Below are 27,926 nucleotides of genomic sequence, written 5' to 3'. Positions count from 1 at the left end.
GGAGACGCCACACAATTCAATTCACTGCAACAGGACAGTGCTACAGCCCCCTGCAAAGCTACGGAGTAAGGTACCCCTTTCTAAGTGGTTAACTAAATAGAGGAAATTTGGACAATCCAAACCAGCACTACCACTCCTTCATTCTCAGGGTTAGTGGGTTCCTAGGAGGTCAAACTTCTATTTGCCATAAAGTGATCTTAGCAATATACCCAATGTACCATTGTTTTATCAGACAGGAATAACCTTTCAACTCTATGCATGCAGTCAAACTCTGCATCCGATCGCCTTTCGAAACAAATACAATAGCATTACACTACTATGGCTTCTGCTCAAGCCTCTGATTTTTTAGAGAATATGGAAACTCTCAGTTTTATGGGTGGAAACTATCTAGAAAACGATAGAAAATGTAACAGCTCAGAACACACAAGCCTAAATATATGCTGAAACAATATTGACAGTGCTCTCATCTATGAAAGACCTAAGGGGAAAAATTACAAAGGATCAGGTCATGGCGACATGGTGTACTATTGTAGTATGGCAGTATATCAAAGTGTCCACATCTGCAATGTTAAAAATAATTATCACCATGAAAAGCAGTCCTGACCTTCTATAAAAGTGCGGATAGCTAAAAACACACCAATTCCGTCAATGTAATTATCTCTGAACTCCCTTTCACTCCCGTGCAGTCATGCTCTCTATTAGGCCACGGCCCCACTACCAGTATTTGGTCAGTATTTTTTCTCCGGAGTGGGAGCCAAAACCAGGGGTGGGTGATAAATGCAGAATTGGTGACTTGTTTCTGTTATACCTTTTCTCTGATTGTTCCTCACCTGGTTTTGGCTCCCACTCCTGAGAAAAAATACTGACCGAATACTGACCAAATACTGATAGTGGGGACACATATATACAACACAAAGTTTTAGGCAAGTAAGGAAGAACTGCTATAACGTTAGAAAGCTTTCAAGAATAGAAGCTTTAGTTTATTTTTATTAATTACCAAAATGGAATGTGAATAAATTAAAGAAATCTAAAATCACATCCATATTTCGAAACAGCATTAATTCTTCTAGGTATACTTGCACAAAGTCAGTGGTTTTATAGGATTATAGTCAGGTCAATGAATAACCAATTATACTATGCAGGTGATAATCATTTTTATATGTAGGGTGAAACAGTCAAACTGAAACAAACAGCTGAGTAAGAGGCTTAAAATTGGGTCAGGAAAGGCCAAACCCTGCAACAAAGATGAGGTTGTGGAAGACAGTTTCATGTCACAGTTCATACACGCAAGACTGAGCACAGCAAGAAGGAAAAAAGGTAGTTATACTGCATCAGCAAGGTCACTCCCAGGCAAAGATGTCAAAGGGAACTGAGGGTTTCAAGAGGAGCTGTTCAAGCCCTTTTGAAGTACCAAAAATGGGCAACGTTGAGAACCATAGGCACCAGTGGTCAGCCAAGGAAACTTAGTGCAGCAAATGAAAAACAAATCAGGCTTAGGCTAAGTGCCCACTATGCGTTTTTCAAGCGTTTATGCTGCGGAATTTCCGCAGCGTAAACGCTTCAAAAATGCTTGGTAATCCGCCCCCCCATGGTCCACAATGACAAGCCGCACTGTCAATGCCCATGCTGCGGATTTTTCCGCAGCCTTTAAGCTGCGCTCAAAAATCCGCAGCATGTCCATTAATTTTGCGGACATGCAGCGTAATCGCCGCCATTGACTTGCATTGAGACGCATATAATCCGTGTCAGTACATTTGTACACATGGATTATATGCGTTTCAATGTGCGGATGGTACCCAGTTCTGGAGGAGAGGAGACTCTCATCCAGACCTGGGTACCATAGAAACTGTAAAAAAAAAAGAATTTAAAATAAAAAATAAAGTTTATACTCACCTTCCGATATCCTCCCGCTGTTTTGTCTGCTCCGTCCGCTCTCTTGCAATGTTCCCGCTGTTGTGAAGGACCTGCCATGACGTCACCGAGTCATGTGACCCATCACATGGCTCAATAACGTCACCGCAGGTCCTTCACACCACCACAAGCCGCCCAACACACTGGACGCGGCAGAGAGAACACCGGGAGGACACCAGAAGGAGAGTATAAACTTTATTTTTTACCATCTTATTCTTTATTTTAACTATTACTTGGTCACACTACTATAAATCCATGCCGGTTGCATGGATTTATATAGTGTGAACAAGTTGTCAAGCACTTTTCCAAGAGATGCTAAAATCTTTTGGAAAAGCGCTTGATAACCCGCATGCAGAAATGCATGCAAAAACACTTGACAAACGCTTCTACCTGGCAGGAAAAAAACATGTATAATCCGCATGCATTTTTCCTGCCAGGGAGAAGCGTAAAAAATATGCAGCATTTCCGCATCGTGGGCACTTAGCCTAACTTCCCTTTGTAATTGGAAGGCATCCAGCAGTGCCGTCAGCCCAGAAATCGTAACAACCAGTAGGACCTAACAATGCCTATCTACTGTTCAGAGAAGCCTAGCCAGTAGTGATCCTGATAGAAGAAATGTGGCTGAAAAGCCAGAAATGAAACATTGAAACAAGGCCAAGCAAATGAATTATGCATAAAAACAGAGGCAGATGCAGAAAAATGGCAGCAAGTGCTTTGCACGGATTTGAAATATTTCAACAGAAGCAGTTTGTTCAAAGGGCTGGAGAACGGTACATTAATGAGTGTCTGCAGGGAACAGTGGTGCATGGAGGACGTTCCTAGCAAGTTTGGGGTATATTTCAACAAACGGAGTTGGGGATTTGGTCTAGATTAATGGTGTCATCAATGCTGAGAGATATAGGCAGATACTTATCCATCATACAATACCATAAAGGAGAGGCATCGAATTTGTTTCAAAATTATTTTGCAGCAGAACGACCCTAAACATACAGCCAATACAGTTATTCAGTGTAAGGCTATGTGCCCATGATGCAGAAATGCTCCAGATTTTTCCTGAGCGTTTCTGCATCTCCCTGGCAGAAAAAACACATGCGGATTGTACATGCGTTATCCTGCCAGGGACATGCGGATGTGAAGCGTTTTTGCATGCATTTCCGCATGTGGGTTGTCAAGCGCTTTCCAAGCGATTTTAGCGTCACTTGGAAAGTGCTTGACAACTTGGTCACACTATATAAATCCATGCAAACGGCATGGATTATATAGTGTGACCCGAAAGAATGTATAAAAATAAAGAATAAATCTATACTTACCTTCCAATGGCCCCTGGAGCCTTGCTTCACCGTCCCGGCTGCCGGCAGATCGCGTTACACTGAAGGACCTGCCGACGTCAGCGCAGGTCCTTCAGTACATCGCGAACTGCTGGCATGAGAGGAGGAGCGCATTGGGGGCCGCCAGAAAGCAAGTATATATTTATTTTTTATTTTATTCTTTTTTTCACAGTTTCTATGGTACCCAGGTCCGGAGGAGAGTCTCCTCTCCTCTAGACCGGGTTACCATCCGCACATTAGAACGCATGGAATGCACATCTACATATACAGTGATGCGGAATCCATGCGGTCTAATGCAAGTCAATGGCGGGGAAACGCAGCACTTCCGCAAAATAATTGGTAGTGCTGCGTTTTTTTCCGCAATGATAATCCGCAGGTGAAATTTCCGCAGCATGTGCACAGCACATGCGGATTATCATTGGGGAACGTGGCAGGCCTTCTACCATGCGTTTTTTAAGCGTTTCTGCAGTGTTTTTGCCGCTGCGGAAAAACTTAAACGCATCGTGGGCACACAGCCTAAAGAAAAACAATAAATCCTTGAAGTGAGGATATGGCCTCCAGAGAGCTCGGATTTCAACATGGAGTCAGTATGGGATTACATGAAGAGACAAGGGTTTGCACAAGCCTATATTCACAGAAAATCTGTGGTTAGTTCTCAAAGATGTTTGGAACAATTTCCCTGCCACGTCACTTCAAAACCTGTGTGCAAGCGTACCTAGAAGAATTGATGCCGTTTTGAAAGCCAAAATGATGGTCACACCAAATATTGATGCAATTTAGATTTCTCTTTGGTTCATTCACTGTGTATTGTGTTATTTGATAAAAAGAAACTTCACTCTATTACTGAAACACTCAATTTCAGGATTTGATTTATATTATGTCTATGGGTAAAATGCAATTCTTGTCCACAGATATGTAAAGAAACAGCAGCACCCAGATTGTGGTAGAAAATAAGACTTCTTCATTCTATAATTGGCTGAGCCTGTTCAGTCATTTTTTTTTTGGGCATAAAATATATTTTTACTCATTTTATGTCAGCAGTGCATTACAGAGGCTGCTCGACATCTGCGTATTGTAGTTGGCCTATATTACACTAGATCATTGACAAAAGCAATCATATACACAATCCTATTGACAGTACACAGAAGTATCAGACCTCTTTAGGTACGAAAAAATAAAGGTCTTTTTAGTGTTCATGTTGTTCATCCAGGTTGTGCTCTCATGTCCAAGTAGTAGGCACTCTTACATAATCATACATAGTAAATATGGACATATACATACATAACATGCACATATAGACATTCACAGCTAAGTAGCAAGCAGAGGTCTACATGATATAGGAAACAAAAAATTATATACAGGGTGGTCCAAAAGTAGGTGGACAGAAAGTGTAATAAGGTTATGTAGGGGGAGATTTATCAAACATGGTGTAAAGTGAACCTGGCTCAGTTGCCCTTAGCAACCAATCAGATTCCACTTTTCATTCCTCACAGACTCTTTGGAAAATGAAAGGTGGAATCTGATTGGTTGCTAAGGGCAACTGAGCCAGTTTCACAGATCTAGTTTTCACAGATAGATCTCCCCTAAATCTGTTTTCTTTTCAGATAATTCAGATAACACATAATGGCTAATAATTTAAATACAGATCAAAGAAAATGGATTTTAACAGAATATTGGAAATCTCAAAATGCTGAAACCGTTAGAGCAAATTGGGCTAAAACTTTTGGTACTCAAGCCCCAAAGAGACAAACCATTTACCGCATTCGTGACAAATTCAATGCCACTGGCTCAATCCGTAATGCTCCAAAAACTGGTCGACCCAAAACAGTCTGTACAGAAGATAATAAACAACTTGTTGCTGAAACATTTGTTCAGAGTCCAAAAAAGTCCACCAGAAGAGCCTCTTTGGAATTTGGAATTTCACGAGCTTCTATCATGCGAATCCTGAAATCTATTGGGTGGAAAGCTTATTGCCCACGTCTAATTCATGGTTTATTGGAGAATGATCCAGAAAGACGGCTGCAATTTAGTGTTTGATAAATCTCCCCCTTCATAACCTAATTACACTTTCTGTCCACCTACTTTTGGACCACCCTGTATATCCTATTTTATGAGAAGAAAAACAGTCATGTAATTTAATATTTACCCAGTGCTTGGTTCCAAACACAAGCTAGTCAAAACATATTTAGGGCATGTCAGATCTCTGCGAGAATTTTGGCGCTCCCACCGTACAACTGACTTAAATGAAGTCTTTCACCACCTAAACACTTATATGGGTATGTAGGGGATTTGGGCACTGTATGCATACGCGAAAATACATGCGCGAAAATACATGCGTACATGCGTGAATATACATGCGTGCCTGCGCCAAAGGGCATGCGTGCCTGCGCCAAAGGGCATGCGTGCCTGCGCCAAAAGGCATGCGTGCCTGCGCCAAAAGGCATGCGTGCCTGCGCGAAAAGGCATGCGTGCCTGCGCGAAAAGGCATGCGTGCCTGCGCGAAAAGGCATGCGTGCGTGAAAAGGCATGCGTGCGTGCGCGAAAAGGCATGCATGCGTGCGCGAAAATACATGCATGCGTGCGCGAAAATACATGCATGCGTGCGTGAAAATACATGCATGCGTGCGTGAAAATACATGCATGCGTGTGTGAAAATACATGCATGCGTGTGTGAAAATACATGCATGCGTGTGTGAAAATGCATGCATGCGTGAAAATGCATGCATGCGTGAAAATGCATGCATGCGTGAAAATACATGCATGCGTGAAAATACATGCATGCATGCGTGAAAATACATGCATGCGTGAAAATACATGCGTGCGTGAAAATACATGCATGCGTGCGTGAAAATACATGCATGCATGCGTGAAAATACATGCATGCATGCGTGAAAATACATGCATATTTGTGTGAAAATACATGCATATTTGTGTGAAAATACATGCATATTTGTGTGAAAATACATGCATATTTGTGTGAAAATACATGCATATTATATATATATATATATATATATATATATATATATATATATATATATATATATATATATATAATATTTTAATATAAATTATTATTATTATTTTTTTTACATTTATACTTTGTCCCACTATGGGACTTTCATTTTTTGCAGTCTGATCGCTTGCACATCCCCTATGCTGTGTAGTCTGTAATCCCTGTGCACACAAGTTAGGTAGATTTTGCAGTGAGCACAATCTACCTATCTTCCTGATGCCTGGTGGCCCGGATGTTGTCATGATGACAACGGATCACCGTGGTAACTATCCGGACCCAGCACACACAGCACGGGACCACAGATAGAAGGTAAGCGGGATGCTCTTACCGATTCTTGCCCCGGAAATTCTACAATGGTCTTCGATCGCAGCATTTCCGGGGTTAATTTGCCGGGAGCGGGGCGGCACCGCTCTTGGCATATAGTACCGGGTGTCAGCTGTTAGAATCAGGTGATACCCGGCGACGTCGCGCCAGCACAGCCTCTGTGCGGGCGCGATCGCCAGGGCGTAATAATACTTATCTGGTCCAATAGGCCCAGGGCGCAGATACGTATTATGCCCGTCGTCAGAAAGGGGTTAATACTGTAGTGCAGACAGGAGTCAGTCTTCTGCACGGTCACTGTGGAGGTGCAGAGCTGGCTGGTTGAGTTCATGCTTGAGTGCTGTCAATCAAGGTATGACAAAGTGTACAGTATGCAAATTGAAGTGCTGTAATGGTGCACTCCTTTGCCACGCCAAGAGTGTACCCAAGTTCCCTCATTTTACATAAGAATTAAAAAAAAAATTCTGGCAGCTAAACCACCAATATAAATACTAAAGCTATTATTTTTATATGGGTATGTAGGGGACTTGGGCACTATAAGTGTTTAGGTGGTGAAAGACTTCATTTAAGTCAGTTGTACGGTGGGAGCGCCAAAATTCTCGCAGAGATCTGACATGCCCTAAATATGTTTTGACTAGCTTGTGTTTGGAACCAAGCACTGGGTAAATATTAAATTACATGACTGTTTTTCTTCTCATAAAATAGGATATACCGTATATTCCGGCATATAAGACGACTTTTGAAGACTGAAAAATCTTCTGTTTAGTCTGGGGTCGTCTTATACGCCGGTAATGCTTTTGAACTTTCAGAAATTGACATGCGGGGATACTCTGGGGGTGTTAATAAGCTGCCGTGGCCGTATCCCTGCCATGTCGGAGTTAATATAAGGTGGAGGGAGTTAAAATACGGCGGCGGTAGGTCCAGACAGTCAGCGCTTCTGTGCTGAAACTGACACATCGCTGCGTATTCCCAGCTCCGGACACAGCGCAGGGCTTCTGTGCCGACAGCTTTCACTTGTCACAGAAGCGCTGCGCTGTGTCCGGAGCAGGGAAGTTCGCATCGCTTCTGTGACAATATATGAAAAGCCGGCAATTCAGCAGCGGCATAAGCCGGCACCCGACAATTTAGAATAGAAAGAATAGAGCTTCACACATAGATTAGATAGATAGAAACATGTCAGTCACATATATATATGAAGTACAGTGACAGTGCTGGTTACTGTACTTGTCATCTAGTGTTAAAATAACGGATTTATTTAAAAAAAAATTGGCGTGGGGTTCCCCGTAATTTTAGGCTCTAGCGGAGGTTAAGCAGACGGCTGGGGCAGATGTTTGAAGCCTGGGAAGGGGGTAATACCCACGGAGCTTCCCAGGCTACTAATATCAGCCCCCAGCTGAATACATAGCCTTTACTAGCTATTAAAATGGGGGACCTCCAAAAAAAATGACGTGGGGTCCCCCCTAATTTAATAGCTAGCAAAGGCTAGGCAGACAGCTGGGGGCTGATATTAATAGCCCAGGAAGGGAGCCATGAATATTGGCCCCCTCCCAGGCTAGAAACACCAGCCGCCAGCCGCCCCAGAAATGGCGCATTCATAGGATGCGCCAATTCTGGCACTTAGCCTCGCTCTTCCACGCTGCCCTGGTGCGGTGGCAGGGGGTAATAGGGCTGGGGTTGATGTCAGCTTATAATGCCAGCTGACATCAAGCCCAGGTTAGTAATGGAGAGGCGTCTATAAGACACCCCCATTACTAACCCCATAGTCAAAGTTAAAAAAAAACACAAACACCCAGAATAAAGTCCTTTAATTGAAATAAACACACAATTCTTTATTGTTCTAAATTAAACCATACTTACCATCACGCCCATTCCAGCTGAAGCCAACGATCTCCTGCAATAAAAGTAAAATAATAAACCAACATCATCCTTACCTTTCCATGGTTCCCAGGACAGCTCCAGCTCTGCTACATCGAGATGACAGGCTGGACCGCAGCAGAACGCTGCCATCCAGCCTGTCATCCCGCAGACACTGAGAAGCGCAGGCATGCTTGCGCTCCTCAGTGTCTCGCTGTGACGGCATCCAGATGAGCCGACAATGAACTCAGCTCACCTCCTGGACGTCCGTCACTGACAGCGTGGGAAACTTCTACTGCGCATGCGGGGAGCAGGAGAATTTTCCCACGCTGTCAGTGACGTGCATGAGGTGAGCCGAGTTCATTGGACATGATCTCGGCTCATCTTTATGCCGTCACAGTCAGACACTGAGGAGCACAAGCATGCCTGCGCTTCTCAGTGTCTGCCGCATGGCAAGCTGAACGGCAGCGTTCTGCTGCGGTGCAGCCTGTCATGTGAATGTAGCAGAGCTGGACCGGTCCTGGGAACCATGGAGAGGTAAGGATGAGGTTGCTTTATTATTTTACTTTTATTGCAGGAGATCGTTGGCTTCAGCTGGAATGGGCGTGATGGTAAGTATGGTTTAATTTAGAACATTAAAAAATTGTGTCTTTATTTCAATTAAAGGACTTTATTCTGGGTGTTTGTGTTTTTTTTAATTACTTTACTAGAAATTCATGGCGGTCATGTCTAATATTGGCGTGACCCCATGAATTTCGGGCTTAGGGCCAGCTGATAATGCCAAGCTGGCCTTAACCCCTTTATTACCCAGTGAGCCACCGCACCAGGGCCCTGGATGAGTTGGGTACAGCGCCAGAAGATGGCGCTTCTATGAACGCGCCATTTTCCGGGGTGGCTGCGGACTGCAATTTGCAGCGGGGGGGGGGGCCAGAAAGCTTGGGCCTCCCTGCGCTGCGGATTCCAGCCCCCAGCTGCCTAGTTGTATCTGGCTGGACACAAAAATAGGGCGAAGCCCCACGTCTTTTTTTTTTAAATTATTTCATGAAATAATTAAAAAAAAAAGGGCTTCCCTATATTGTTGTGTCCGGCCAGGTACAAATAGGCAGCTGGTGGTTGGGGGCAGCCCGTTCCTGCCTGCTGTACCTGGCTGGACACAAAAATATGGCGAAGCCCACGTCAACATTTTTGGGAAAAATTAATTACAAAATTAATAATAATTTAGGGACTGCATCTTTATTAACCCCTCAATTGTCATTTAGTGTTAAAATAAAGGATTTTTTAAAAAGAAAATTGGCGTGGGATCCACCATCATTATAGTCTCTAGCGGAGGTTAAGCAGACGGCTGGGGCAGATGTTTGAAGCCTGGGAAGGGGGTAATACCCACGGAGCTTCCCAGGCTACTAATATCAGCCCCCAGCTGAATACCTAGCCTTTACTAGCTATTAGAATGGGGGACCCCCCAAAAAAATGACGTGGGGTCCCCCCTATTTTAATATGTTTATGAGTGACAGTTTTCCTGCTATATACCTGCATGTCATAAGAATTTAAATTAAAAAAGGACCATGTTAAATTCAAATCTGTTTTTTTTTTAATTTTTACCGGTGTTTGGTATGCGTTGGAAAAGGGGTAGTCTTATACGGTGAATATATCCTAAACTCTATATTTTAAACAGGAAAGTAGGGGGGTCGTCTTATACGCCGGAATATACGGTATATAATTTTTTGTTTCCTATATCATGTAGACCTCTGCTTGCTACTTAGCTGTGAATGTCTATATGTGCATGTTATGTATGTATATGTCCATATTTACTATGTATGATTATGTAAGAGTGCCTACTACTTGGACATGAGAGCACAACCTGGATGAACAACATGAACACTAAAAAAGAGTTTTATTTTTTCGTACCTAAAGAGGTCTGATATTGATATATATATAGAAAAAATAATACAAAAAAATAAAGATACTGTACCCATAAATAAATATGAAAAAAACAAAACACAATAAAATTACACATATTTGGTATCTCCATATCTGGAGCAACCTGACCTATAAAACTGACACTAGTTTTTATACTAGTCCCACCCTTTAGTGAACACGGTAAAAAAAAAACAAAGGAAAAAAACAATGCTTTATCATCATACCTCCAAACAAAAAATGGAATAACACGCGATCAAAAAGACGAACGTAAATAAAAATGGTACCGCTGAAAATGTCATATTGTCCCGCAAAAAACAAGCCGAAAATCAGCTCCATCAGCCCCCCCCCCCCCCAAAAAAAAAGTTATAGCTCAGAATAAAACTATGCAAAAAAACAAAAAAAAAAAAAACATTTTTACTATAAAATTGTTTTTATTGTGTAAAAGCGCCAAAGCAAACTATATAAAATGTGGTACCGCTGTAAAAGTACAGACCAGAAGTATAAAGCTACCTTATCAACTTTACCACACGCGTAACGGCATAAAAAATAAAAAACAAAATTCCTGAGTTTTTGTTTATTCTGCCTCCCAAAAGTTGGAATAGAAAGCGATCAAAAAATGTCACGTGCCCGAAAATGGTACCAATAAAAATGTCAACTCGTCACGCAAAAAACAAGCCGTCACATGACTGTCGGCCAAATTATGGAAAAATTATAGCTCTCAAAATATGACGATGGAAAAAAAAAAAAAAAGGGGGAGGGGGGGGGTTTTAGTGTGCGATAGCTGTCAATCAAAAAACCTGATATAAATCTGGTATCGCTGTAATCGCACCAACCCGAAGAATAAAGTTGTCTAATCACTTATACCGCACGAGGAACGGCGTAGAAATAAACGCTAGTGTTGCACCAGGGTTGTGATTTTTTCAAAAGTAAAGGAAAAAAAAAAATAAATGACGACAATATGGTGACTAGTGTTGAGCGCAAGTGCTCGCTACTTGAGTTTGCATCGGGTGCTCGGGTATTCACCATGTATCGCAGGTGCTTGAGTGATATGCTCAAGTCTCCGCCCCATATGTTTTACATGTGAATGTTTTGCCATGCACGAGCGATCCCTGCATGTTTTTTTTGGGGTGTCTAACAACCGTGAAACGTGGGGCGGGGACTCGAGCATGTCACTCGACCACCTGCGATACATGGTGCAAACCTGAGTACCCGATGCAAACTCAAGTAGCGAGCACTTGTGCTCAAGAATAATGACAACTTATTCAATATGATGACCTAATGTTAAATGGTGTCACTTGTGGGGGGGTGTCCGTTAATTATTCAAGCAAATTTTACATCCAAAAAGTCAAATGGCGCTCCTTCCCTTCCGAACCCTGCCGTGCGCCCAAACAGTGGTTTTCCCCCACATGTGGGGTAATGGCGTGCTCAGGAGAAATTGCACAACAAATTTTGGGGTCCATTTTGTCCTGTTACCGTTGCAAAAATAAAAAAAAATTGGGTCTAAAAATAACATTTTCTTCTATAGTCCAAAAATTCCTGTGAAGCACCTGAAGGGTTAATAAACTTCTTGAATGTGGTTTTGAGCACCTTGAGGGGTGCAGTTTTTAGAATGGTATCACTTTTGGGTATTTTCTCTTATATAGACGAATCAAAGTCACTTCAAATGTGATGTGATCTCTCAAAAAATGGTTTTGTAAATTTTGTTGGAAAAATGAGAAATCGCTAATCAACTTTTAACCCTTATAACTTCCTAACCCAAAAAAAATTTTGGTTCCAAAATTGTGCTGACGTAAAGTGGACATGTGGGAAATGTTATTTATTAACTATTTTAAAGAGGTTGTGGCACCATAAAGAATACATTTAACTAAGCAGAAAAGGTGGAAATACATTGTTTTATCATTTACAACATGTTTTCATCTTCTGACGTATGCCTCCTGCTCTGACAGTGAACGCAGGGAGCAGATTGTTGGGAAGCACAGGAAGCGTGTAAGTGATGCTTCCCCCTGCGCTTACACACGTCTGACCTCTGGGTGAGATCGTTCTACTTCATATGTGTGCGGTCAGACCTGTGTGAGCGCGGGAAGAGTCTGTCTGCAATCACGCTCACACAGGTCTATGAAGCACTTGCATTGAGCGAGGCTGCTCCCCATCTAGAGACGTGGCCGACTAGAGCGAGCCTCGCTCAATGCAAGTGTACTTTGTTCATTGTTTTATTTTGAATGGGGCGAGAGATAGATGGATATTTTTTTTAACTTTACACATGCTTTAATAGTCTCCGTGGGAGACTAGAAGCTGTGATTGTCTGATCACCTCTTCTACACAGGTGATGTGATGTCTCCTACAGACCCCGGGTTGTCATGACAACACATCGGCGACCCACAGTCACGTGACACGGGCACCAATGGGCGGGACTTATGACGTCCTTCCGCTGCTGCCAAGTTAAATGCCGCCGTCAGAGATTGACAGCGGCATTTAACATGTTAACAGCGGCAGGTGGATCGCGATTCTACCCGCGGCTGTTGAGGGCACATGACAGCTGATCAGATCAGCTGTCATGTCCCCAGAAAGGTGCAGGCTCATCACCGGAGCCCACACCAAAGGGAGAGACCAGACATGTGCCATCTATGTAGGGCATATGTCGGAAAGGGGTTAATTAAATTAGTGAGGTGTAAAAGTAAACAATGCCTGAGCAAAGTGTAAAATTGAACAATAACTGACCAATTCAAGGGCCGACCAATGTATGAAAGTAAACAGTGCCCGACCTACAAAATGCACAGCTAATGTCTTTGGTAAACTATTCCTGACCAATTAAACTCCCCCCACTGTTTTTACAATTGTTTATTTCTTCATGAAGTTTTTCTTATCAGAATAGTCACAATTTTTTCAGACATAAAAATCTTTTTCCACTAAATAATTTGAACAAATTGCCCTTTTTTCCTCAAAAATGTTTTATGGTTTTAAGAGCAGGAAAAAAAAATCTGCACCAAAAATCTCAAAAGCACCAATATATAATTACCTGCCACACAGTATATTGCAAACCGGTATTGTGGGATCTCAGGTGCAAACCTGGAGAAAACAGTTGCCAGAGGTTGCACTCACTGTCCTATGAGGAGCTGGCCACTTACTAAAGACTGAGACTTTACCAGCACGGAGCTCTGTTTCCGATGATATTATTGTGTATTATTAGAGATTTGATTGCTGTGCTTTATTAATGCTCTGCTTGCTCGTCAGTTTATGTGCCCCAATTTTACTTGTAAAGTGTCCAGCATTCCAGTAATCTCATCTGTATCTCAGGAGCCGTCACCACAGGGAGTCTCACATGCAGACCCAGGTGATGGGTTCGAAAAATACCTCCACTAATGCACACTTAGCTTTGGGGGGGAGGAGGGGTGAGAGCAGTTCTGGGGGCTGATCCCAGGGAAGGAGAAAAGAAGCCACATGTTTAGTGAGGAGTTGGTGGAATGATGTCGAAGGGGTAGGATTTAACCTGAGGACCTGGACCATGGATGGATCGATGGCATATGGAGTCTTGGAGATCAGTACGGGCTGGGCGAACGTGCTACAGTTGTGGGATATGTCATTGGAATTTAAACTTTCTTAAAGGACTGTTGCTACTGGTTACCTGTGCTTCCATCGTTTTATCTGTCGCCTGGGAGGATCGTGGACTGTGGCTACAGACAGGAAATCTGTGGGCCAATCAGAAGTTGGGAGAGAGCAAGTATCGCCTGATACAAAGTCAGTGGAACTACTGATCCCAGGTTGGGAACTTGAGGGCAGAGAACTGAATTTTGGCCATTTACATGGAGTTGCTGTATTACCATGGATGTGAGGAATAAAATAATATTGCATTGTTAACCTGCCTAAGTGATTATTTACAACCCACAACCTCAGATCTTCACAATCCATTTAAAAGTCATTTATTGCATTGAAGCTAAAAACATGAAGGCAGTTCAAAGTTGTGAAGTGGTTCAAAGTTGGACGACGGCCGTTTCGCGCCTCATAAGGTCACAGGGAAGCGAAGGAGGCGTGAAACTGCCATAGTCCGACTTCGATCCACTTCATTCCCCTGCCTGCATGTTTTTAGCTGTAATGCAATAAAGGACTTTTAGAGGGACTGAGTGCAACCTTTTTTTTCCTTTTTACATGGACTAGTTTTCATGATTTTACAGGTCTTACATTGGCAGCCTAACACCTTGCATTGTTCATGCTTGTATGGTGGATGCAAAGTTGAACTTTGGGATCCTGAAAAGTGCAGCAAAAAAAAAAAAAAAAGCCACAAAACTCAGTAAACACAAGTATGCAAAACACAAAGTCAAGTGACTGCTCTTATGTGCTGGAAATAAAAAGGAATCTCGGCCATGTGCATAATGCTAAGTCTTGGCAATTTGAAGTCACAGAATGACTGCAGAAATTTCTATAGAACCTAGAAAACCCCTTTTAAAGAGAAGCCATCATAAGAAAATTACCTATTTGTCATTTTTTTTTGTGTTACAAGTAATTATAAAAAAAAATTGTTGGAAAGGTTTGTCTTTTCATGTCCTGATCTTTATTTTAAAATAAAAATCTTGCAATTTTCACATAAGCCACGAAGGCTTTTTTATACTCCTACTTTATGTATTCACAGGAGTTTATTTTTATCAGTAGAGGCAGGGTTACAATTACAGGTAACACCTATATACACCGCTGATAACACAGGATCCACCAATCACAATAGGCGATCTCACAACTGACCTTTGTAAAGGCCCATTAGACACATCAATACAAAAAATAGGGTCAGGATCCAACAATTGTGGATTACCGTGTACAATTACATGTGTTATTTCCTGAAACAAGAGGAAGTCGGTGTCTAAAAAAGCCCTAGTGGCCAGTGTAAAGATTGCAAAACTTCAATTGTTTTTTTTTAGTTAAAAGTGATTATGCTATATAACAAAGCACAAATTAATAAAAATAAATTTAAACACAAAAACCTGATTTAATCAAAAGGGTCATTTTCTGATGATTGCTTCCCTTTAACCCTTTACTGACATACATGTACGGCGCAAGTCGACACTGAATGGATGGATCGGGGTCACGGGGTGAGCCCGCACCATACCCGGCAGGTCATGGCTGTGTGTTGCAGCCAGGACCTGCCTCCAACAATCGCGGGTAGCGCTGCCCAATTGTTAACTTGTTAAATTCCACTGTCAAACTGAAAACAGTATTAACAACCCCTTGGTGGGGAAGTGGGTGAGGTTTGAAGGGATGCGTCATTCCATGCTACCATTGTCTAGTCTGTGACGAGATCCCGGGTCGCCGATGGGTTGCAATGGCACAGGGATCTGTTGAAGACCTCCGGTACTTGTCGTTACAGAGCTCCCTTGAAATACTGCCTGTGGTCAGGCTTCAAAGGAGGCCGTGAGTTTCACTATGTATAGCACAAGCAATCAGACGATTGCATGTTAACAAGGACTAACAAGTACAGGGAAAAAAGAAAGAAATTAAGATAAAAAAAAAAAAAAAAAAAAAAAAAGTTCAAATCACCCCTATTTCCCCTAATTAAAATAAGGATACAAAAAAACACACATTTGGTATCGCAGAGTTGAAAAAAAATCTGATCAAAATATAAAAACAATTAACCTGATCAGTAAACACCGTAAACTGAAAAAATTCAGGAACGGCAAATTTACATTTTTTGGGTCGCTGCAATACCACAAAAAAATGCTGCATCAAGCAATTAAAATGTCAAATGTATCCCAAAATGGTTTCAATACAAACGTCGTCTTGCCCTGCAAAAAATAATCCGTCACACTGCTCCATCGACAGAAAAATAAAAATGTTACAGGTCTCGAAAAATGGCAACATAACCCCCAAAATGTTTTTTTTTTCCTCTCACAATTAATGAAAAAAATTGACGTTTTCTATGGCTGTAACTGTACTGATGAGCAGAAAACATATTGAGGGGTCATTTTTACCACAAAATGGAAGCTGTAATAATTCTTAAAAAACCTGGTCAGAATAGCATGTTTTTTTTTTTATAATTCCACCGCACTTGGATTTTCTTTGCCCATTTTCCAGTACACTATGCGGTAAAATGAATGATGCCATTCAAAAGTTCAATCATTCTGCAAAAAACAAGCCTTCATATGTCCATTAGGACAAAAAAAAAAGTGGAAACGCAAATCAAAAAATTGGCCACATCAGGAACATGTTAAGAGCAATAAGGTCTGTGTATCATATACCCTTTACGGTTTCCGAAAAAAAGACATATAAAAAGATCCAGAAAACAGCTTTAGGTGCATGACATAGCCAAGGGATGTTTGAGTATGACATCCCTGGTCTAGACATTATATCAAACATTCAAGGATTAATTTGCCCCTCTCTGCTTATGTTCATTCTATAAATTGAACACACAGTGAAAAATAAGGTTTTATATACCCAGGTCATTTGGCATCAACTTACCCTGCGTTGTACTCCAATCAAGGCCACCAACAAAAAGTTTCCTGTATAAAAAAAAAAACAACTTTAGTCATTCCAAAAGTATAAAAAAAAATACACTCTCAAAACGCTGTATTACATTTACATATCGATACTAAAGGGGAACGTAGGGAATGGTGGAGCTGCGTGTAATGCCATCTGGAAGAAAGCACTGCATGTTACTGTCATCTCTTCCCACTGCCCTAGCACCGCCCCAATGAACCCCAGGGAATATACAGAAACATTTATTCATGTTATCACCCCACTTAGTAGTCATGCATATATGTCACACCTGGAGGGGCCAAGAGAACTTTTTTCCTCTGTATTAGGGTATGTGCAGACGGTTAGGAGCCGCTGCGGCTTTGATGCTGCGTATTATGCAGCATCAAACCCACAGCAGCCAGATGTTACAGCATAGTGGATGGTGTTTCTAGAAATCCCATGTCCACTAAGCGTATCTGGGCACCAGCGGATCACCCGCGGAAACTGACATGCGGCATCTTTCCAGACTGTAGCATGTCAATTTCTCTAGGGGGTCCGCAAGCAGGCTTTCCCCATAGACCTAGCCTAACCTCTATGAGGAAAGTCCGCAGGTGGGAAAAAATAAAACGCACCGCTCATTTGTATATATATACAAATGAGCGGCAGCCGCCAGCAGCTATTCCGCAGCCGACTCCAGATGGTGAGCACATAACCTTAAGAGGAATCTGACCTACTAATATGGACATACAAGTGATAGAAATGTAAATCTATACCTACCTGTATGCCTCATATTAGAGGTCTTGTTGCTGTGAAATATCTTTTTATTCATACAAGGCGAGTCACTGTGACTTCCCATCGCCTGCGCACAAGATCCCTGCAGTACTATGACTGCATAGTACAAGTGCTCCTTCTGTAAAAAGTGAAGTGTGTAGGTGCAGCATTTGGCCGCCACACATCAGAAACTTGTATGAATAAAAAGACATTTCACAGCAGCCAGACCTCTAATATGAGGCATACAGGTAGGAATAGATTTACATTTCTATCCTCTGTATGCTCATATTAGTAGGTCAGATAAGTGCCAGGGGGTGACAGATTCCCTTTAAAAAAAAGGTAGAGAAGAGGAGTAGCTGCACAGGCTTCTGCTCATCAGTAATCTGTGACTGTGTGTGTCATGTGGAAGATGTAGATTGGTCCATTTACTTCGAACCGCAGCGAGAATGGACACTGAACTTGCAGCTCTCCTACTTCTCCCTTTATTACTCACCTGCTGCCTTCCTCATGTGTCAGTGAGTTGTCAGAGAGGAGGCATGCGGCAATGGTTGAGGAAAAGGGAGAGAAGCAGGAGAGCTCTAAGTGCAGGGCCCACCCACTGCACTTGAAATTGTATGCTAATGAGATGCAACTATGGCTCTGTACAAGAAAGGCAAAGGTTTAATCAACATCAAAGCACATTTATAGATGTGCCCTAAAGCCCCCATCTCACATAGCGAGATCGCTGCTGTGTTACGGTTTTGGTGACGCAACAGCGACCTCACCAGCGATGTCGCTATGTATGACACTTTGCAGCTATCAGGACCCTGCTGTGAGGTCGCTGATCGCTGCAAAGTGTCCTGGACCATTTTTTGGTCGTTGCCCTCCCGCTGGTCAGCACACATCGCTGTGTGTGACCAGCGGGAGCAGCGATCAGGCTGGTAACCATGATAAACATCGGGTTACTAGGGGCACACGCGCACTTAGTAACCCGCTGTTTATCATGGTTACGAGCCTGCTAAAGTGAGCGGTAACCTCCCGCTCACCGTAGCAGAGTGCTAACCATGATAAACAACGGGTTACTAGGTGCGCGTGTGCCCCTAGTAACCCGATGTTTATCATGGTTACCAGCCTGCTCCTGCTTCAGCAGGCTGGTAACCGGAGCAGGACATCGTGGAAAGATTCTTTCCACGATGTCGCTGCTCCCCTGATCGTTGGTGAGCCTGCCTGTTTGACAGCTCACCAGCGACCACATAGCGATGCAGCGACGATCCCTGACAGGTCGTATCGTTGTCGGGATCGTTGCAGTGTCGCTAAGTGTGACGGGGCCTTAAGTCAGCCGGTTGTCCTGTGTGCTATATACTGAGAAGTGCTGATATCACTGAGTACATAGGACAAACAGCTGACAGGGCAGAAGGAGCCGGGTGCCCACAACCACCAGCTGACAGAGTGGAAGACTGGCGATACACCGAATGCATTAGACTCAGCCATGAGCATGCGCTGTTTAGGCTCCACCCTGATCCTTAGATAGCCGTATTCAGTATCTGTGGAACCGAATACAGATTGAGAGCTCATACTCATTTGCGAGAAAAACGGACGAGTGCAATCCTCATCTGCGATTTTTTTTCTCAGCTGAAATCGGACTAAGAAAAAAAAAAATTGCAGCATGCTGCGTATATCAGATGAGCCTCGCCAATGCAAGTCAATGGGTGCGAGAAAAAAGACGAACGGAACTCGGACTATCCGTATGCCATCCGATTTTTACAGATACATTACCATTCTGTAGCATAGAACACTGTAAATGGTCCTGTAAATGATTGCAGAATAATAGTTGCAGAGAAAAGAAACGCATTGCATATTGATGATAGGTGTGAAAAATCGCATGGCACTTGTCCGATTTTTCGATCCAAGTATCGGAACTTTTTTTTCACACATATGGGTATGAGCCCTTACCCTGACAACGAACAAATTGTCTGGTTCAGAAACAGCATAGGAACCATCTTCTAGAACGCTTTAGAAAGGTTTTTATTTGGATTTCATTTATAAAGGTATATTTAAAAGTTTATTAACATCACTTTCTCTACATTATTAAAGGGGTTGTCAACTACTATGGATAATGCTCCCAATGTATTTAAATGGTGGAAAAAAGATTATTTCTAATTACCTTGTGTAGTCCTTCTTGCCTGTGAGTAGCGCTATCGCGGGCCGTTCACAGGCATCATGTGACCCCCGGCTGCAGCCGGCTCTGACATCCGCTGATGTCACATCAAGTTCCAGCTGCAGCCGGGCGTTACTCAGTGCTGCGTTCCACGGTGGCTGTAGGGTTACCCCGCGTGTCACACCCAGCATCCACCCCGCGCTCTCACTCTCCTCATTCATCAAGAAAGCATGCGGTGGATGCTGGGTGTGATGCAGGGATTAACCCCACCCACAACCACCCAGAAGCCAACACGTCACTGATGTCACGCCTCACTTGACGTGACATCAGCGGGGGTCACGTGACGCCTGTGAGCAGCCAGCTATAGCATAGCAGCACAGGGTATTTACAAAGACACTTCTTTTCACCATAAAACTACATTGGGGCATTATCAATAGTACTGGACAACCCCTTTAAATAAAAACGACAGTTACGCTTTACAGGGCTATTCCCATCTCAAAGATCCTATCCCAATATCTAGTAGGTGTAATAGTATTAGCATACATCTCCAATGAGAAATGTAGTATAGTTCTTCTGATTTGCTAAGCCGCTTTCCTCATGTGCAGGCATTGTAATAGCTTAGGTATCCATGGTTAAGACCACTCATGACAGTTAGCTAGTTGCTAGTGGTCATAACCATGGATACCTAAGCCACTTCAATGTCTGCACATGAGGAAAGATAGTGAATCAGAAGAACTATACTACATTTCTAATTGGAGGTATTTGCTATTATTACACTAACTACATATTGGGATAGGAATGCCCCTTTAAGTAAAGCATACCATTACCACCTATACTTTTAAAGAGATATTCTACTTAACAGCCATCAGCTTAGGGCATGTTCATATCACATTTTAGCCACACGTCACTCTGTCGGGGCTTCCTTTTGAAGCCCTAAAAAACAGGATCTGGTGCACTGATGGAGCCATTGACTTTAATGATGCAGATGGAGTCACTGAGCTGTCCGACAACATTTTCAACAGTATACGCCTATTTGAGGTAGACACCAAAGCAGTCAGCCACATTTTGGTGTCCACCTCTATTAGGCATATGCTGCCAAAAAAAAAATGCAAAGTGCATCATTAAAGTCAATGGCCCTTTCAGCTCAAACGTCCAGATAATTTTTCAGGGCTTCAGACTAAAACTCCAACGAAGTCACTGACAAGTGTATTAAACATGATGTGAACATAGCCATAATACAGAGTCATTGATGTAAGGCTATGAACACAGAGTCAAAAGTAATTAACAGCTTCACGTCCATGGTAAAACCATTATATCTGACAGGTCTGTCACAAAGCGTCAGGACATCACAGTGGGGGATTCTGTAAGCATCTGGACCCATTCAGTTCTGAATGTCCCCTCTTCACACATTTCTGGTAAAATCAACAAGTGTATTCAATGAAATAGGATGATTAGAGTTAAAAGTTGTCTGCTGATGGAATGATACTTGCAGAACAATGCTTGTGTTCATTTCTGGAGTGAAGGTTGGATAAAACCTGCTTTTCCTTGCACTGAATTAGTAGCAAGCGATAACACTATTAGGCCATCGGCCTCACTATTACCTAGTGAGGCTGATTGTTATGTGGGAGCACGGTATGAATGTCTGAAACCTAACAGATAGTTGCTGAAAAGCTGGTTAGTCATGTAAAATTTCATGTAGCCACTCATTGCCTGCAGCACTATGTGTATGACATATGATTTCTTTGAATGTTCGAGCCAATTCAGTGTAACGTGCATCTTAGGCCACGTTCACACGTTCAGTATTTGATCAATATATTACATCAGTATTTGTAAGCCAAAACCAGAAGTGGAACAATCAGAGGAAAAGTATAATAGAAACACCTCACCACTTCTGGATTTATCACCCACTGATGTAAAATACTCAACGTGTGCACGTGGCCTATAAGGGATCACTTGTACAAACAATACCATGTATAACTTGGTACACGTTAACTGCCTATTACTAAAGCCCCCTTCTGTCTGTATAAAACACATACGTGAAAAAAACAAACAAACTGTGTTTTCCACCAGTTTGTCCATTTTTATCATCGGTGTTTTTCCGGTATGGATATAGAAATAAATGACAGCTTCTCCGGTACTTTACAATGTTAAACACGGACAGCACACAGACTGTACACTGACGCCACCTGTGTGCTGAATGTTTTTCAGACATGTGCATAGCACCATAAATTATAATAGATATATTTGTTAGCCGCGAGAATAAAAAAAAAAAAAAAAAAAAAAAAAAAAGACGTACTGGAAACACGGATGTGTGAAGGAGGTCTTAAAGTGTATGGCCTGCTTCAGTCAAAGGCCTTCTACTTCTACATTAATCAAGTGTGGGACAGAATATTGATTGGATGGCTTTAGATCAAACCTGTAATTCATTTGTTAGGTAGGGGGGTTGTTTTAATTTAAGCAAAGATAATGTAAATGACAAGTGATAAACAATGATATTTATGTTTTGTTTTTTTTTAAATCTCTTTACTGACAATCCCCTCAGCAGCAACTGCACCAGAAACTGCACGGAAATCCACACCAAAACGTGCAGGTATTTTTGGCGATTTGCATCAGGACAGCCGAATTAACACTATACTACTCACCTCCAGTGGCAATTCCATGGCTTCCTTGCCAGGTGATCTGCCAGTCTCCTGTCTTGTCCCTGGCAGAGTAGAGGGCCAAGCAAGAGACCCACAGAAATCCCAACAGGCAGTGATTACAGTGTTTCAGGTTTTTTAATTTTAAACTGCAAAGTGTTTTTTTTCCCCCAAGAATTGTAGATTTTGCTGGTAGTAACAAGTGGAGTTTGCCAAAGATTTTGATTTTCGCATTGAACCCCACGATGTAAATCCACAAATGATCTGCACCAACATTTAAATGGGCACTGCAGCTCAATTTCTGTGTAGATTGTTTTGGGGTGCCGTGTAGATGAGAGCGCTTAAAATCTCATGCCCCATTTACTACTACTGTTCCACCATATCAACAAACTGCTGCTGTCAAATCTGCTTTTCATGATGAAAATGCATTTGAGTACCATTACTCAATATACATATGGATATAATCTCTAAAAATAGACGGTGCAGCACTGGGGTCCTGGGGTCAAACACCACCAAGGACAACATCTGTAAGGAGTTTGTATGTTCTCCCCGTGTTTGTGTGGGTTTCCTCCCACAATCCAGTGACATACTGATAGGGAATGTAGATTGTGAGCCCCAATGGGGACAGTGATGATCATGTCTGTAAAGCACTGGGGAATTAATGGTGCTACAGTGCTGGCCAAAAGTATTGGCACCCCTGCAATTCTGTCAGATAATACTCAGTTTCTTCCTGAAAATGATTGCAATCACAAATTCTTTGGTATTATCTTCATTTAATTTGCTTGCAAGGAAAAAACACAAAAGAGAATGAAGCAAAAATCAAATCATTGATCATTTCACACAAAACTGCAAAAAAGGGCCGGACAAAAGTATTGGCACCCTCAGCCTAATACTTGGTTGCACAACCTTTAGCCAAAATAACTGAACAACCGCTTCCGGTAACCATCAATGAGTTTCTTACAATGCTCTGCTGGAATTGTAGACCATTCTTCTTTGGCAAACTGCTCCAGGTCCCTGATATTTGAAGGGTGCCTTCTCCAAACTGCCATTTTGAGATCTCTCCACAGGTGTTCTATGGGATTCAGGTCTGGACTCATTGCTGGCCACCTTAGAAGTCTCCAGTGCTTTCTCTCAAACCATTTTATAGTGCTTTTGGAAGTGTGTTTTGGGTCATTGTCCTGCTGGAAGACCCATGACCTCTGAGGGAGACCCAGCTTTCTCACACTGGGCCCTACATTATGCTGCAAAATTTGTCGGTAGTCTTCAGACTTCATAATGCCATGCACACGGTCAGGCAGTCCAGTGCCAGAGGCAGCAAAGCAACCCCAAAACATCAGGGAACCTCCGCCATGTTTGACTGTGGGGACCGTGTTCTTTTCTTTGAATGCCTCTTTTTTTTCCTGTACACTCTATGTTGATGCCTTTTCCCAAAAAGCTCTACTTTTGTCTCATCTGACCAGAGAATATTCTTCCAAAACGTTTTAGGCTCTCAGGTAAGTTTTGGCAAACTCCAGCCTGGCTTTTTTATGTCTCGGGGTAAGAAGTGGGGTCTTCCTGGGTATCCTACCATACAGTCCCTTTTTATTCAGACGCCGACGGATAGTACGGGTTGACACTGTTGTACCCTCGGACTGCAGGGCAGCTTGAACTTGTTGGGATGTTAGTCGAGGTTCTTTATCCACCATCCGCACAATCTTGCGTTGAAATCTCTCGTCAATTTTTCTTTTCCGTCCACATCTAGGGAGGTTAGCCACAGTGCCATGGGCTTTAAACTTCTTGATGACACAGCGCATGGAAGACACAGGAAGATTCAGGTCTTTGGAGATGGACTTGTAGCCTTGAGATTGCTCATGTTTCCTCACAATTTGGTTTCTCAAGTCCTCAGACAGTTCTTTGGTCTTCTTTCTTTTCTCCATGCTCAATGTGGTACACACAAGGACACAGGACAGAGGTTGAGTCAACTTTAATCCATGTTAACTGGCTGCAAGTGTGATTTAGTTATTGCCAACACCTGTTAGGTGCCACACGTAAGTTACAGGTGCTGTTAATTACACGAATTAGAGAAGCATCACATGATTTTTGAAAGGGTGCCAATACTTTTGTCCACCCCCTTTTTTAAGTTTGGTGTAGAATTATATCCAATTTGACTTTAGGACAATTCTTTTTGTGTTTTTTCATTGAAGACAAATTAAATGAAGAGAATAATACCAAAGAATTTGTGATTGCAATCATTTTCAGGAAGAAACTGAGTATTATCTGACAGAATTGCAGGGGTGCAAATACTTTTGGCCAGCACTGTATATAAGTGAGTAAAATAAATTAAATAAAATAAGTGCAAGGCAACACATACTGTACTTTACAAGGTGTTGCAGCCTTTTTTAAGCTATGTGCCATTTACAAGGCAGTAGTATGCTTGGCCAAGAAACAAATACATAGAAATCACCCATGGTTTGCCATAACTCTGGTGGCACAAAATTAATATACATCCACTTACTTGCTGATGAAGCGCATTATATTTATGTACCTCACCTGGATTTACAAAGAAACCATTGCAAATCAAGCAGTTATGTGCTTATGTCGCTTACAACACCTCTGCAAATGCCATGTGAAAACCCAGCCTTAAGGCCAGGGCCAGCTGGTTGTAAATGAAAATGGTCAACAAGGTAGCCACCTGGCATAGCGCTGACAGCTGAGTAGCTGTAAGGATGTATACACACACACATCAGATTTGACGCTACAATTTCTTGTGACTAAACATTTGATTGCAGTGGATTCTGCAGCACAGATTTCCACAGCCTTCATTCACACATATGGGACAGCCACAGAAATCTTTGCAGTAAATCTGCTGCATGTAAATTTCTAAATCTAAAGATCTGGGCTTTTAATTGAGATGAATCTGTGCTGCACTTTATGTACACGCTCAGTAGTGAGGCAGGGCTGGGGAGTCGGGAGTTTGGGAACTTGAATCGTTGGATGTTTGGCTTACACCACCTGACTTGAGGCATTAAAGGGTACCAGTCAGTAGGACCAACCCTCCTGGGCATGTAGGTCATAGGACGTTGAATAAAATTATATCTGCGATCTGATGTCCCTATTCCAGAGAAATCCACAATTTAATATATAAACAAGATGTTAAGATCTATGGGCTGCACGCAACTCTCCCTTAGAATCTGCCTGCATCTTAAACGAAGGGGTGTTACCAATGTGAAACATGTAGTCCAGGGGATCAGACTGTCACTACATGTCCCACATTGGTAACGGCCCCTTTCATTTAAAGTGAGCTCTGGAGACAGATTCTCAAGGAGATCAGAGTCCGGCCCATAGATCTTAACAGCTCATTTACATATTAAAAAACACAGATTTTTCAGGATCAAGACATTGGATTATAGATATCAAACCATCATTTTATTCCGCTTCCTATGACCTACATGCCCATTTAAACGGCTTCGGAGGATTGATCCTACTGACAGATGCCCTTAAGACTGCCGATCAGTAAATATTTAACACAGCGGTCGTTTAATAGCCTGTTCATGCAGGCAAATAATGCTAAATAATGCACACTGAACGATCTGTAATATACAGATAAGTGCACATAGGCTGCCATTATTCATGGCTCAATCGTCGGTTGATCAACACCGTTTACACTGTCCGATTGTAGTGAATAAGTGCACGTAGGAACGCACATTTCACAATAATCTTGCAGTGTTAATGGACCTTAAGATGCACTACAATTTCCAATTTGGATAACTGCAGGATGAACAGGTTCTTCCAACTCCTCTATACATATACATGCTCAGCCCTGCAGCTTATCTGCCCAAGGAACAATAGGATCAGACATGTCTGCACACCACCTAATCCTTATCTAGCCTGCCATCACCCAGTGGGGCCAGCTGGGAGGAGCCCATACATATAGGCTGGTTGGCTTATCCTATAGGAGCGCTCTACTGCCGCCAGAGATGCTTATTTCCACATTGTGAGCTTTGGCGATATCATTACGACCCACACACAATCGGCAGGTGTTGTGTAAATGTCTTAGGGTGCACGTACACTGGCTGCAAAATTGTTCTCGGCAGCACATCCTTTTTACATAAAACAATGTGCTGCCGAGAATGATTGTTTAAGCAAGTAGGTTGTAAAGGGGAAACTGTACTCTGAAAAGTTAATTCACAAAGTGCAGACCCCTCAAGAAGGTGAAAACAAATACCCCGATGGCCGCTTTTCATCCATCGGCCACGGACCCACTATCAGTATTCGGTCAGTATTTTTTCTCAGGAGTGGGAGCCAAAACCAGGGGTGGGTGATAAATGCAGAATTGGTGACTTGTTTCTATTATACCTTTTCTCTGATTGTTCCTCACCTGGTTTTGGCTCCCACTCCAGAGAAGAAATACTGACCGTATACTGACCAAATACTGATAGTGAGGCCGTGGCCTAATAGTGGTGAGAGGAAAGGCCCCTAGCCATAGTGACCCCTATAATACACCTGTCCGTGAGATCAGTGAGCGCAGAGAAAGGAAAGTGACAGCAAACATGGCAGAGGGCGGGCAGCATCTGCAGCTACCGCCTGGAGCCACAGGGGAGCGCCACCCCCGCCATAAATACTAGTGCTGGAAATAGAGCGCCCCCCGGGGCAGCCCGACACCCCCGAGGCTGCAGGAGCATCATGTGGCGAACAAACAGGTGCTGCACTCAGCAATTAACACACAAAGCCCCAAGCGGCCAAACCGGTTCTCAGCCCACAGCGCAGAGCAAGGCTCGGGCCGGCAGCTGGAGGAGCCGGGGTCCTCACACAGCAGAGGGCCGCACGGTATGTGCAGGCGCCGGAGCACCGTGCCTAGCCTGCATGGCGGCAGCGCACACGTCCCGGGCTTCCTCACACGCCCAGGCCCTCGGCTCCCTCACTTTCTCAGGGTCACCTCACTTCCTGTCATCATGACGACCCCATATAACCCGCCACCCGCTCCAGCCTCTCACCCGATCTCATCCCCGCCCTGGTTGTTCATTTCTCTGCGGCAGATCTCGTGCCTCCGCCGCCTCGCTCAACACCTCCGACCAAGGGGTAACACAGCGCGAGGCTACGGGGTTTCCAGGCAGGGGGCGGCGTCAGCGTCACTACGCACGGGTTACTTTGGACACTAGAGGCAAGGTCATGATTAGAAGGAGCGACGCCATTTTGCTGGAGCCATGTCATGAGGGGAAGGGCTGTGCAGCCGACATTTCTGCTGCGTTGCTGAGCGCTCTGTCGTGGCAGACAGTATTCTCACTTATGGCGGATGGTAACTACTGTACAGAGCCAGGAATTGTTCTCACTTCAGGCTAGGGAGCCTTCACACGTGTGCGGGAAGCGGCAGCAATGCCGCACTAAAGGACCTTCTGCCATCAGATTAATTGCTGCTGCTTACTAGGAAACATTTCTATATTCCATAGTACCATTGCCCTAAGAATTGCCACCATCCACCTACTGCAGCCATTTATCCCCGGCCTAAGTTCTCCCCAGCTTGTAAAAGGTTTCTATCTTCATCCAGCTGATCTCCCATGTGTAATGCCGTGGTACTCCGCCATGCGCTGTACTCCGCCATGTGCTGTACTCTGCCATGCGCT

At 43.1% G+C, this 27,926-nt stretch overlaps 1 protein-coding gene across 4 annotated transcripts in view; it reads right to left on the bottom strand.

The window, feature by feature from the left end:
- DAZAP1 (DAZ associated protein 1) overlaps positions 1 to 27,455 on the bottom strand; it is a 68,132-nt gene extending 40,677 nt beyond the window's left edge. For all 4 annotated transcript variants that reach the window (XM_073686255.1, XM_073686256.1, XM_073686257.1 and 1 more), the window contains exons 1-2: positions 27,300 to 27,455; positions 16,786 to 16,826 (exon numbers count right to left, since the gene is read on the bottom strand). In XM_073686255.1, the coding sequence (XP_073542356.1) occupies positions 16,786 to 16,826; positions 27,300 to 27,328 (70 nt within the window). In that variant the 5' untranslated portion in view covers positions 27,329 to 27,455. The remainder of the gene's footprint in view (positions 1 to 16,785; positions 16,827 to 27,299) is intronic.
- Positions 27,456 to 27,926: the final 471 nt, after the last annotated feature.

This window comes from Phyllobates terribilis, unplaced genomic scaffold, assembly GCF_046119375.1.
Source record: "Phyllobates terribilis strain yellow unplaced genomic scaffold, ASM4611937v1 Scaffold_1__5_contigs__length_1240528914, whole genome shotgun sequence".
NCBI classification, from domain to species: domain Eukaryota; kingdom Metazoa; phylum Chordata; class Amphibia; order Anura; family Dendrobatidae; genus Phyllobates; species Phyllobates terribilis.
This window is presented reverse-complemented; position numbering and strand designations above follow the sequence as displayed.